A 12,835-nucleotide genomic window follows, 5' to 3' on the forward strand; every position below is an offset into this window, starting at 1 on the left:
TGTAACTGCAAACCACACAACAGAAGTTCAACCTGCAATTTCTCATTTAACATGTCCAAAAAATCCAATGCAGAGAAGGCCCCAGGCTGTCTCTCCATTAATACATATCTTACAGAATCTTTCTGTAAAAAAAAAAAAAATAATCAAAGGAAGGACAACTGTATCATCAGTCTTAGTTTTGCAGCAAGGCTCAAATGTAATTTCTTTTTCTGCAGAACATGGAGGCACTCTGAAGTACTGAAGATAGAAGAACTGCAGTTTCTAACAGTTGTCATTAGAACACTGAACCACTCACCGTTGGTGGCTTTAGCCTGCTATCAAAGTGCCCTGTGCAAATCTTAATTGGAGCAGCTTGTGGCTGGACCAGATGAAGGAGAAAGCATATTGTCTTATAATTCAATAGGACAGAATCAACACTTAACAGGACCAAATTCTTACTGCAATATTTGGGACAGCAAATCTCAGTCCCAGCATGTGCCACAAGCTCTCCACACCACACTGACATTACCTCACATTAACTTTTCCCATATAAGGTTTTCAAACATAATCTGTGTTACTTTGACTTCTATCCTTACCTTCACCATGACGAACATAGTGCTCCAGCATGAACGTGAAAAAGTTGGACAGCTGGATAAGGAAAAAAAACAACACATACTGATCAGTTTAGGGATTCAGCAAGCATTTACATCCTATTTCCTTAGTCAGGTACTACCAATCTCCCATTTAGAGGGAGCTCAGACACTACGGTATGTTCCCATAGCATCACCTCTAAATGAGCAGGTTGACAGCATATGGACACATACAAAATTCCAAGGCTACATCATGCTGCTGACATTTTGGGTGTCATTCATCTTGCCCATCATCCAGACTATTTGTTTAAGCTTCCTTTACAGTCAAGAGAAAGAAACAGCTATGATTCACCTGACTCGCTTTATACTGACACCTGACTTAACACAAAGCCCTGTAAGTTCCTAACTCCTGGTCCCGACTCTAAAGGAAGCCTGGGTTGATATGCTGAGATGCTGAAAATTCTGTTTCTCTATTGCAGATAGCTTGCCTCACCGACTCATTTAAGATCAGCCATGCAATGACAAGCAACCCTTGGCTAACAGAGGATTCCTACTACAGGAACTTCTAACCTAAATGTGGTTGTATAGGTAGGACAGTGTCCTACTGCTTATGTAGATAAATCTACACATACACACACATACATACACATGGTCACACACAGACACAGCTAGCTTTTGTGTGAGGCAGGGAAGCGCTTTTATTATTCAGGACACAGCTTTGTAGGGAAAAACAACCTCATATCCGTCTTGTTTGTGCAACCGCAGTGCTCTGGGCTTAACATAACAGCTTGTACAGGAAGAACTGAAGATTACACACCTGTGTTTGCTCTTGCTCATCAGCATATTCGATTGACTGAAAGATAGTCAGAGAATAGCGGCGACGGATATCTAGCTGGGCTCTTTTACAGCGGTACCACCTCTGGATTAACACAGTAGCTTTAATGGCTGTCAAAACAGAAAGCAACAGATCACACATAATTCTTTCTTGACTGGTTCCTTATGTCTTGTCCTTCCCTCTTTCCCCATACTCTGAACAGGATGTCAGTAAATAAGCACAAACAGCCAGAAGTGTCAAGCCTCTGTCTCCAGCCCTCAGCTAACACCTCACTTCAGGGAGTTTCCTAGGGTACCCAGCTCTGAATAGCTCAGCCTAACACGCAAAAAAAGTCCGTGTGATTCTGATCTTGGGAGAACGAGTCAAAGAAGCTGCAGGGCAATGTTAGTGAAGGAACAAGGACCAAAGGAAAACACTGATCTGAGCTCCTGACACTCCGAGGACCACTGCCTGTTTCTGAGCAGAAAAACGGATGATCAGGAGAAGCAGGAAAAAAAATAACACACCAAAATGTTCTCCAGAACTCCAGGGTTTGATACAGCCATCACTGCACAACACTGCAACTTTGTGGAAGAGAAAAAAAGAGGAAAGTAAAAAACAATACTAACATCCTAACTACGCTGGTATTTCGCTGCAGTTGCCAAAACGAGCAGCTGATGCTAAAACCAAAGCAAAGCAACAAATAACAGCCAACAGCTTGCACTAATGCTTATGCTTTTTTTCCTGCAAAGAAAAGCTCTGCACTGGAGAAACAGTAGTTTGTAGTCATCAATTATTTCAGCTGATCACAAATTTCAGGGATTATGAGACAAGGATGAGTGGCACCCCTGCGTGGGAATGATTTCTTACTTATATAACTGTCAGATTAAGAAAAGAAAGACCTCTGTAGAAGAACAATTCTTATAATATGCATTACATTGGGGAAGCTTTTTTTCTTAAAAATAAAAATGCTTACAGATGCCATAATAGCAAGTTGTTTCCTTATTTTACCATTAACAACTACGTAGTACAGTTACAGTGGTAAAGTTTTCTAGCTCAGACAAAGCCAAAATCAGGAAGGACTGCAGAAATCTCAGCCCTCCTAAAAAGCCCTCCTGTGCGAAAAAGGTACGATCCTTATATGATTAGAACCACACTCCCTACCATACATAACCTCTAGGATCTAATTTCTTTCTCCTCACCAGACCTGACAGCAAGGCTGTCATCCGCTTTTCTGTTTAGAAGAGTTCCTAAGGGGCAGAGCAGAGCCACCAGCACAGAAGCTAGTTTCTAGCATCAGAGCCATTACAATCCTCATTAAAGCTCATCTGGGTTGCTCAATGGTCTGGCCCCGGGCACTTAACGTGGCACAATCCCACAGGTATCACATAAGGCAGATATACATTGACAACTGTGATTACTGTTGCAAGCCTAACCAAATATTTCCTCTCTTTTTTCTTCTTTTTCAAATTGTACTCATTACCATGCTGTTACAGTCAGGACTAAACCAGAACATGATTTTCACACTAGGCTACAATGTATCTCTAAAATAAAATATCATTTGTGGAAGATCTCTCCACCAGCAAGTACCTGTTAAAGTCACATTATTAATGCATTAGAGGGATGTACAGCTTCATACTGCAGATATAATGACAGTTCTGTATAATTTGACTACTGCTGAAGAGCTGAACGACTGCCATCCAGCAGCTGGAGAGGGCAAGGCGTTATGAAACAAGCACACAAAACAATACACATACATACATGGCATGCAAAACCAGAGAGGAAGGACTCCTTCCCAGATATGGGTAGGTATGGGACTTCAAGACAAAAGTACCTTCCTTCTCAACCAGGGACGTTCAGCACAATAACCTCTTAAGACTATGCACAATGCCATTTACCACAGCTCCCAGAAGACATGCAAACATTGTTTTAACATCAACTTTGAATGAGAACATAAAAGGTCAGAACAAGGGACTCTGAGCCAGCCCTAGAGCCCTCTTGTCTCTTGGACATGAGCCAGCAGTGTGCTCTTGCAGCTCAGAAGCCCAGTGGTTTCCTGGCCACCATCAGAAAAGGGGTGGCCAGCAGGGACAGGGAGGTGATTGTCCCTCTTTACTCTGCCCTTGTGAGGCCCCAGTTGGTGTACTGTGTCCAGGCCTGGGGCCCCCAACACAGGAAAGATGTGGAGCTGTTGGAGAGGGTCCAGAGGAGGCCACGAAGATGGCCAGAGGGCTGGAGCACCTCCCCTGCAAAGACAGGCTGAGGGAGCTGGGCTCGTTCAACCTAGAGAAGAAAAGGCTGCAAGGAGACCTCATTGCAGACTTGCAATATTTGAAAGGGGATTATAAACAGGAGAGGAACCAACTTTTTACAAGGGTAGGCAGTGATAGGACAAGGGGGAATGGTTTTAAACTCAAGGAGGGAAGGCTTAGATTGGATGTCAGGGGGAAGTTCTTGACAGAGAGTGGTGAGGTGCTGGAACAGGCTGCCCAGAGAGGCTGTGGATGCTCTGTCCCTGGAGGTGTTAAAGACCAGGTTGGATGGGGCCGTGGGCAACCTGGTCTAGTACCAGATCTGGAGGTTGGTGGCCATACTGTCGCAGGGGGGATGGAACTTGATGATTCTTGGGGTCCCTTCCAACCCAAGCCATCCTATGATTCTCTGCAAAGCCCTTGTGTGCTCAAAACTGGAGTGTGCTGTGCTGAAAAGCAGGGGAACAATACATCAATTTTTAAATTGAATCTTTATCCAGTAACTGTGGGAATTTTCCATCAACAGCCTCAAAGGCTGCCAGGGAGAATTTCAGTCCAGACACCTTGTATGGCAGAAGATCAATTTGGAAAGTCATAGCTGTAGAGGAAAAGAGTTATAGTATCTCTGTTTAACTGCTTCCATTTCAATATCGGGATCACCCAGCAGCAGGGAAACTGGGGCAGTTTTCTCAGGAACCTCATGCTGCGAAAGGCCACAAAAGGTCCCCCTCAATCCCTTACCCTATACACTTTGCCAGTGAGAGCACATGTGAGTACATGAGTGAGCACACGTGAAATTTGACTTCTGTCCTGTACGAATTTTTTCCAACCCAAGAGGTGCTCTGCAGTTGCCTCCTGACCTCAAGCAGCACCTGAAAGTTAGGCACTCCTTTAAATAAAGAAAATAATTCTGAAATAATTTTATCTCAACAAGCGTTTGACAACAGGACTGGTGGGAAAGAATATCTTATAATCCCCTTCTAGTGCAGCGGAGAGAACAACCTTGGACGTGGAGACAATGGCAGCACTCACCTGTTTCACCGTATTTCGATTTATTGTAATCTGAAGAAGCGTTGCACCCCATGGTGCTAATGGTGTTCTCCATTTCTGGTTTTAATCACTGCTGGTAGGAAGCATGTCTCTCTCAGCTGTTAGCATTATACACATCAACTGTGCTCTTCCTTCAGCCACAAGGAGTGTTCCTGTGCTCCCCACACCACGGCTAAGAGGAGAGGAAAATACACACACTTGACAACACAGACTACAAAGTACCTACAGCTCATCAGTAATGACTGTGAAGCACATCCTGCAAAAACTGGACCAAGTAAACCGTACTTGTTTTATGCTCCCCCCCTCCCCCAAAAAAACAGCCCTCTTGACACCCTCGAGTGAAAATGTGCCCTACCATCTCATTTATCACCTTAAACCTCTGCGTCCTAATGCTCAGTATCAATTTGTTTACAGACAGATCCTTGCAGATGCCAGGTGAATGGAAATCCCCTCCGCAGATTTATACACAATAAAATAATAACCACCACCAACTGCACAAGCACAAACAGTGCCGCAGCGAATTGTTTCATAATCAGATTTCACTCAAATAAAGCATCACGTTTTCCTGTTGCATTTTTACAGAAACATTCTAAATAAAAAATCTGGTTTCATTAAAAAAAATGAACAGGGCATTTTGAAGTGTGGCTTTCCGGGTTTATCTCCTGGCACTTACTCATCCCCTCACTAGGTGGAATCATACATTAATGCCACGTACTTCCAAATTAACAAGTTCAAAAGAACAACATTGCCCTGAAATACAAAACGGGTTAATTTCTAGGTAACAAAAACATCATGGATGCTCTCAGAGAGACTGAATTTTGTTTTAGCTGAAAATTTCTTGTGATCACAGTGATCACTCTCCTCTGTCTCCTGAGGTACATTTCTCTCTAGTAATTCTAACACATCGAAATTATTGCATTTCTTCTTTTGTTTCACTGATACTCATTCTTTTTACTGGGTTTTAAAACAAAGAAGAAATCCGTCAGCATAAAAAGGATGCTTAACTGCTATTGTTTTTTCTTAATTAGCAAAAGGAGGATAAGAGACAGGAAAACATAAATGCATAACTACTCTGTTTTCTGCTTCAATAGTTCGAATGCCTTTATTGTTGTGAGACTATTTCCAGTTTGTATGTATTCATGTATTTATTAATTGTAGTACATTTCAATGGATTAAGAACTTTCAGTGGGTTAAGAACTGGTCGGCTGATTGCAGCCAAAGGGTTGCGATCAATGGTTCCGTGTCAGGGTGGAGGCCGGTCACAAGTGGTATCCCCCAGGAGTCTGTCTTGGGACCGGTGCCCTTCAACATCTTTATCAGTGACATAGACGATGGAATCAAGTGCACCCTCAGCAAGTTTGCAGATGACACCAAGCTGAGCAGTGCGGTCAATACACTGGAGGGAAGGGAAGCCATCCAGAGGGAACTGGACAGGCTGGACAAGTGGGCCCATGAGAACCTAATGAGGTTCAACAAGGCCAAATGCAAGGTGCTGCACTTGGGGTGGGGCAATCCCAGGTATTTGTACAACCTGGGGGAAGAACTCCTCAAGAGCAGCCCTGCAGAGAGGGACTTGGGGGTCCTGGTGGACAAGAAGCTGGACATGAGCCAGCAGTGTGCGCTGGTGGCCTGCAAGGCCAACTATGTTCTGGGCTGCATTAAAAGAGGAGTAGTCAGCAGGGAGAGGGACGTGGTGGTCCCCCTCTACTCAGCTCTTGTGAGGCCCCATCTGGAGTACTGCATCCAGGCCTGGGGGCCCCAGCACAAGGAAGACGTGGAGCTCTTAGAATGGGTCCAGAGGAGGGCCACCAAGATGATCAGAGGGCTGGAGCACCTCTCCTAGGAAGAAAGGTTGAGGGAATTGGGCTTGTTTAGCTTGGAGAAGAGAAGGCTCCGGGGAGACCACATTGTGGCCCTCCAATACTTGAAGGGAGCGTATAAACAGGAGGGGGAACGATTGTTCACATGGGTGGATAGTGATAGCACAAGGGGGAATGGTTTTAAACTAAGATGGGAAGATTTAGTTTAGATATTAGGAGGAAGTTTTTCCACTCAGAGGGTGGTGACGCACTGGAACACGTTGCCCAGAGAGGTTGTGGATGCCCCGTCCCTGGAGGCACTCAGGGCCAGGCTGGACGTGGCTCTGGGCAGCCTGGTCTAGTGGTTGGTGACCCTGCCCATGGCAGAAGAGCTGAAACTAGATGGTCTTTGAGGTCCTTTTCAACCCAGGCCATTCTATGACATGGTACATTTATACCCTATTCTCAGCATCCCACAACACCTGGGTATCCTACATTTGAGCTAGGTCTATCATCATCCAAGTCATTATTTATCTCAGCAAAGAAAGACTTGAGAGTTTTTTCCTCACAATGGAATATGCTTTTCTTCCCTCTGAAGTGAAATTGAAATGCAAACAAAGTCCCATTACAGTAACTTTGAGCCAATGGTTTTGATAGCATCAAATACAGCACTGATACTGCTAAAAGCTCAACTTTTCTCTCTAGATAAATGTTATCATTCTGAATACTATCTCCTCACATGCCCTGTTTAAGAAAATCATGAGCCTTCACTAGTCCATCTCAAACCAGCCAACTGGAGATCTGAAGACTAAGACTGAGTACAAAACACTTAGAGCTTACAGTCTAAGTCTTCTTCCAGCATGACCGTCTACATTAACAGGCAGGGCAACACGTCTCCAGCAACCAGGCAACAGGAGCCCCAAACAGAACCATCAGTGCTTCTCAGGGCTCCACACACTCCATGGCAAACAATGGGCTACCCCAAGCCAGGGGCACCTAGAGGACAACCGCACCCTCCACCTGCCTCTAAGTTCTTCAATTTATAGAACCATTTTGGGCAAAGAAAGAAAAAGAGAGAGGCTCGAATAGAAACGTTATGCTAACAGCAGTAAATGAAGCCTTAAATACATACTCAAAGCTTGGAGGAAATCTTACACAATATCATTAAACCCCTTAAAAATGCCGTATCTGGCCATCAGTGAGCTGTTCCACGGGAATCACCATCATCAATCCCAAATGTATGCATTCTACAGAGGACACAGCAAACATTCAAACTACTACCTTGTTTCCTGATAGCTTCTCAAAACCCGCATCTCCAGGCCACAGTGCAGTCACATCAACCGGAGACTCAAACAAAGCACAACTCCCATCCAGGCCCAGTGAATTCACTTTCTGCTGTTCTGATCCAACCAAAAGACCATGAGCAAAGGGAACAACCCACTGTTAAAATAGCCAGTGTCTCCCACAAACATGGGCTCTTCTTAGCTCCTAGCTGAGGCACACCCTTTCCCCCAGGTGCTTCAGTTCAAGCCAGCTGTGTTCCCTGCCAAACCCTGACTTTCTGGGCGAACTCAGAAAAATACCAAGCAACCACCATGAAGGCCTTCAGCAGGTAAGAAGGCTGAAAACAAGAATTTGAAACGTTACAGCAGTTTCTATGAACGCTCTATCTGCAATGCAATGCAATGTTGCAATTCCTGGTGAACAATCATTTGCCATTACAAAAGATCCCCAAGTGTTTACAGACGAAGCGCAAAGTTGGGCTTTCCTCAAAGTGTGGAAAAAGGCTTCATTGATATAATGTAGCTGGATAAGAATTTGGGACACAATGCTGTGCTAGCATTTTGGGTTTTGCACCACTGATTTACCTTTAGGAGAGAGCCTGTCACATTCACTAAAACTCAGGCAATAGTTCAGATACAAGTCCAAGAAATTGCTACATTTCCCTCAGATCAGTGAAAAGGCAATTTTGTGATAGGCACTGAATACATAGCCCTTCCACTGAAACAAAATAAAACGTTGCTCCAACCATGCCAACAGACGTGCACTAAGCTAAGCAGAAGTGGCACATCGTGTTCTTTTTCTGGATAGGAGTCACTGAAAGCTGAACTGCTGCAAGCATTCAGAAATTTGGTTTTCAGAACCAGCGCTGTCAAGAGCCTGATTTACAGAGATGATGAATCAGCAGCATTTGATCCGGATGTAACAGGTGCTGCCCAAAAGCAATTAAGCCTTCAGTTTATTGGTCACATAAAGACCAGGCTGCCTCAAAAATAATGGCAATCTTGTAAAGATTTGTAGCTGACTTTTGATGAAATCAGGCTGCAGGTCTTTTCGGCAGCGAGCCACCCTTTCAAGTCTCACTCATCTTTTAAATTTAGATGAGTCATGCTATTGCAGACAAGTGTAAGCTAGGCCAAACTTGTGGATATGGAAGTCACATGAATGACAGCTGCTAAGCTTTAACTTCTCAGTTTCACTTGTTTCTTATCTTTGATAAACAAAGAATGAAAGAGTGCTCCTTTTATTTTTGTTTGGATGAAATTTCCACAGTTAAGCTCCTTCCTCTGCAAGTTGTTTCAATAGCTTTCTCCAGCAGTGTGCCTCCTGTCTCCACTCTCTCCCCTTTTCAACCATACTTGTTAACATACAGTTACCATCTACGCCCATAACTTGTGTTAGAATGTACATGTGGTTGGAGACGTAACGAGATAGGGACAGTCTTCTCCATAAAGATCAGATGGGTGGATGGGTGCCTCCAGTGCCAGAGGCTTTACTTTGATGTCTTCTTGCTACTAATAACTTTCTGCAACTCACAAGCTTCATTCAGAACTGTTTTCCTTTGGAAACCGAGACTTCAGAGTACTGAGAATCATGAAACGTCTGTTTGTGATAGATTCTCTTCTATGTATTGCTGAAGGAACGAAGGAGGAAAGAGCAAGATGCCCTAGAAAAGAGAACCTCATGCATTAAATCACAACTTCCAGGTTCGTACCTGTAGAGGGACAGCTCTTCAAAACTGTCTTATTGCCAGAGTTGGGGTTGTCAAGCGTAAGGATCTAAAGATGATTTAGAGATTTCATTAGCTAAAAGACTCGCTCTGCAAAAAGTGGGATGAAGCTGCCACAGTCAACCAATGGAGTGAAAGAGAACTTGGCTGTGGACGACCAGAGCAATAATCCTGTAAATCATCACTGAATTTGGTCTACCAAGGGGTGACACAAGAAGATCAAATATAGACAAAACAGTACATGCTTAAGTCTGCGTTATTTTCCATCCACAGGACAAAGTGACATTTCTATTAAGTGAAAGAAAGCAATGAGAAAGCCTTCCTGTTTTAATAAATTTGTTTCTAATATATAACAGACAAAAGTCTTTAGCATGCTCAGAGATGCAAGGCTAAGCCCTATACAGAACTGCTGGAATCACTTCTGGCAATGGCTGCTGATAGATATCAGTGCTTGGGCCAGGAATCAATATGGAATGAAGGTAGTAACACTGGGAAACCAGCGAAGCCTTAGTGAAAGAGAATAGGATGAACACATCCCAGCTTATTAAGGTGGACCAATATTCCTGAGCCCAAAAATGTACCGCAAATGTAAGCAAACACAAGATCTGAAAAGGTGTGAACATGCAGAGATTGTTCAAACATTCAGTTCAGGAACTGCATGTAAATCCAGAAAGAATCTGAAGGAAAATGATGTGTGAAAGTTAGTTTGTGCAATCTACAATCAATAAAGCATACATTTTACACAAAATATTTGCACTTTTTGTGTAGAAAATAAACAAAGCAAGCAGCCTCGGTTCTTGCACAGAAAGATTGTGGGGAGAATGTTTTAATAAAGGAAGGTGGAAAATACAAGCACACAAATAGGGCGCAGATCACCCTGAAGTACAAATACACTATCATCTCACTTTTCAGAAACGCTAAATGCCTCGAAAGGAGAATCCATTACGAAGCGAGTAGAAAACTCAAAATCCTGAGGCCAAATTAGTTCTAGTAAGTGGACCCAATAGGAGTGTAAAAATCAACAACAGTTGTAGTTTCCTATCCTAGAGAAAAAGGGAAATCTGAATTATACGCCGTCCTGCAGATAATGAGCAGAACCTTAAAGGGCATCCCATGACATTCCCTCTCCTTACTTGAAGGGGAATACTGACTAAAAAGTAAAGCTCCAGAATAAATGTATTGAAATTTGAGCCAATTTACAAATGAAAATCATGCTTCAGATGAAATTTATACTGATTTTAATGAAGGTTAAGTTAAGCATCAGAACAAAGTTCCAAGATTACCATAACATAAAGTCTTTTTCCTAAAGCAAAAAGTACAAGAAATATAGGAGTCTCAAAGCTATTTGATCTCACCTGTATTCAGAAGTTCTGGATAACTGATCCAGTCCAGGCCAAACTTAATAGCTTGAAGCACAATGATTTTTGTCAGGGCAAAGGCACTGACTCCTGTCTCATTCACTTTGCAGACCCAGGGTAAAGGCAAGTTGCTCTTTAAAAGTGAGCTAGGAAAAAAAAAAGATAGATACCCGACTTGAAGAAATTACCTGTTTTTTCTTTCTGCCTCAGCAGTACAGAGATTTTTTTTCCACAAGAGTTACCTTTAGAAGCTTCCTTTTGAAGATGAAGCAGTCCCTTTTTGGAACCAGGACTGCATAACGAGGGGCGCAGCTCTGCAGTGTTCTCTGCAGTGCTCCAATCCTCCCTGGAGCTCTGGAGCTCACAATGCACTTGCTCTCCACCTACCGACACAGCTTCCCAAGAGGAAATTTCTTGAGCCTCGCTCCTCAGAAGCAGTCAGGGGTAAATGCCACATTCGTCCTGATGCAGAAGTTCTTGGCTGCAGTCCTCCAGCTGTGCTGTTTGCACGCTATTGGAGATCTGCTTTGTCACAGTGCCTCCTGTATCTCAGGCAGAGAAAGGGATGGGCTGAAGTTACCATCTGCACATCTGAAGTCACATGGTCTCTCTCCAGAGGAAAGGCCTTTCTGCTGGGTTGAGGCAGTGATTTGCATTTTAGCAGACCTAGCACGCGGGATAAACACATACACAGACTGCCCAGGTATTTGGTTCCCTGATGTGACTGGCATGGTAATGACAGCCCCTAAGGAAAGAAGTACTGCCAGCTTAATTTGTCAAGAGGCACTGTATCCATACACCGAGGTACAGATGCCCTCTGCACACACGTTCTCCCCTTAAGAGTGTAATGAGTTCGGGGATCTGAGCTCATGGCTTAGCTTGTCCCTTCCCAGTGTAACTCCTGGAAAGGGGTCAGACAAACTGAGAAGTTCACCAGTGCGGCTGACCTGTATGGTCAGGAAGCCATGCTGCCATGTGCTCTTAAATCAAACCCTGACCCCTGGCTGCAGGGCCTGCACATCTGACCCACCTCCTTGCCTTGCTGTCTGTGGCCACTCAGTCACCTCACAGGAGCCAGAGGAAGAGCAGAGCCATAAAGCCCAAGGCTCAGTGTTGACACAACAGCCCCAGAAGAATCTGCCACTTCTTGTGTGGGGCAGCACATGGACAGCATGAGAACACTGCAATTTTGAGCACATACACTACCAAACAACTCATAAATATTAGGTACCAGAATAAGTTTGGTATTGTAACATTACCAGTATACACTTGGGCACAGCCCTCAGCATCCATTGCCCTATCCACCACTCATACCTCCACTCTGTCCTTCCATCCTCTTCTGAAAGCCAGAGAGAAGCTGCTCACACGGCCTCTCTATGCAGCGACGGAGCAGAGCACGGCAGCCATTTTGAGGGGTCACTGTGGGCCCAAAGGTCACAGGTTACAGTGCATGGGTTAAGGTTAGAGTTAGGATGCACACGGTGAGAGGAAGCACCATGTGGATGGAGGTCACAGTACCCCCTCCTCTGCAGCCCCTCCTCACAATGGCATTCCCTGAGGCCAGGTCCTGTTTTCCCCAGGAAATAGGTGGGACAGAAGAGACAGAGACCATCAGATCAAGATCTTGACCCCCTTGCTCCAATGGTCTAGTAATACTACAGCATGGTATTTTCAAGAAACTTTTGCCATCAGTTTGGTGACAGTTCTAAAGACATCAACTGCCACCACGAAGGCACTTGGACACAGTGATCAAATCATCTTTTAAGACAGACAGAGGAGTTCCCTCACTGTGACAGAATGGGCACGTTTTTTAACATGTAGAAGATATTTGGAGTGCCAAGCCAGCAAGCAGAAGGCACTATGTGCAATGTGAAAAATGTGAATACATTTTTTTTTGATTGACTGAGCTAGTTCTTTGAGTTTCTGGAGTCCTGGACACAAGCTTCCACTTTCAAAGCTTTCCTTTTCTGTGGAATGAGACAG

At 44.1% G+C, this 12,835-nt stretch overlaps 1 protein-coding gene across 9 annotated transcripts in view; it reads right to left on the reverse strand.

The window, feature by feature from the left end:
* The window catches only part of PPEF1 (protein phosphatase with EF-hand domain 1), a 39,717-nt gene that overhangs the window by 25,011 nt on the left and 1,871 nt on the right, over nt 1-12,835 (reverse strand). For 3 of the 9 annotated variants that reach the window (XM_021409344.1, XM_021409362.1, XM_021409326.1), the window contains 5 exons: nt 11,095-12,271; nt 10,850-10,998; nt 4,668-4,857; nt 1,387-1,514; nt 576-627 (listed from right to left, as the gene is read on the reverse strand). In XM_021409344.1, coding sequence (XP_021265019.1) covers nt 576-627; nt 1,387-1,514; nt 4,668-4,740 — 253 coding nt within the window. In that variant the 5' untranslated portion in view covers nt 4,741-4,857; nt 10,850-10,998; nt 11,095-12,271. Of the gene's footprint in view, nt 1-575; nt 628-1,386; nt 1,515-4,667; nt 4,858-7,324; nt 7,742-7,765; nt 10,219-10,849; nt 10,999-11,094; nt 12,272-12,835 lie in introns of those variants that run through there. The other 6 variants (XM_021409380.1, XM_021409317.1, XM_021409334.1 and 3 more) reach the window with 5 other exon arrangements.

The sequence above is a fragment of the Numida meleagris genome, chromosome 1 (assembly GCF_002078875.1).
Source record: "Numida meleagris isolate 19003 breed g44 Domestic line chromosome 1, NumMel1.0, whole genome shotgun sequence".
In the NCBI taxonomy this organism is placed as follows: Eukaryota; Metazoa; Chordata; class Aves; order Galliformes; family Numididae; genus Numida; species Numida meleagris.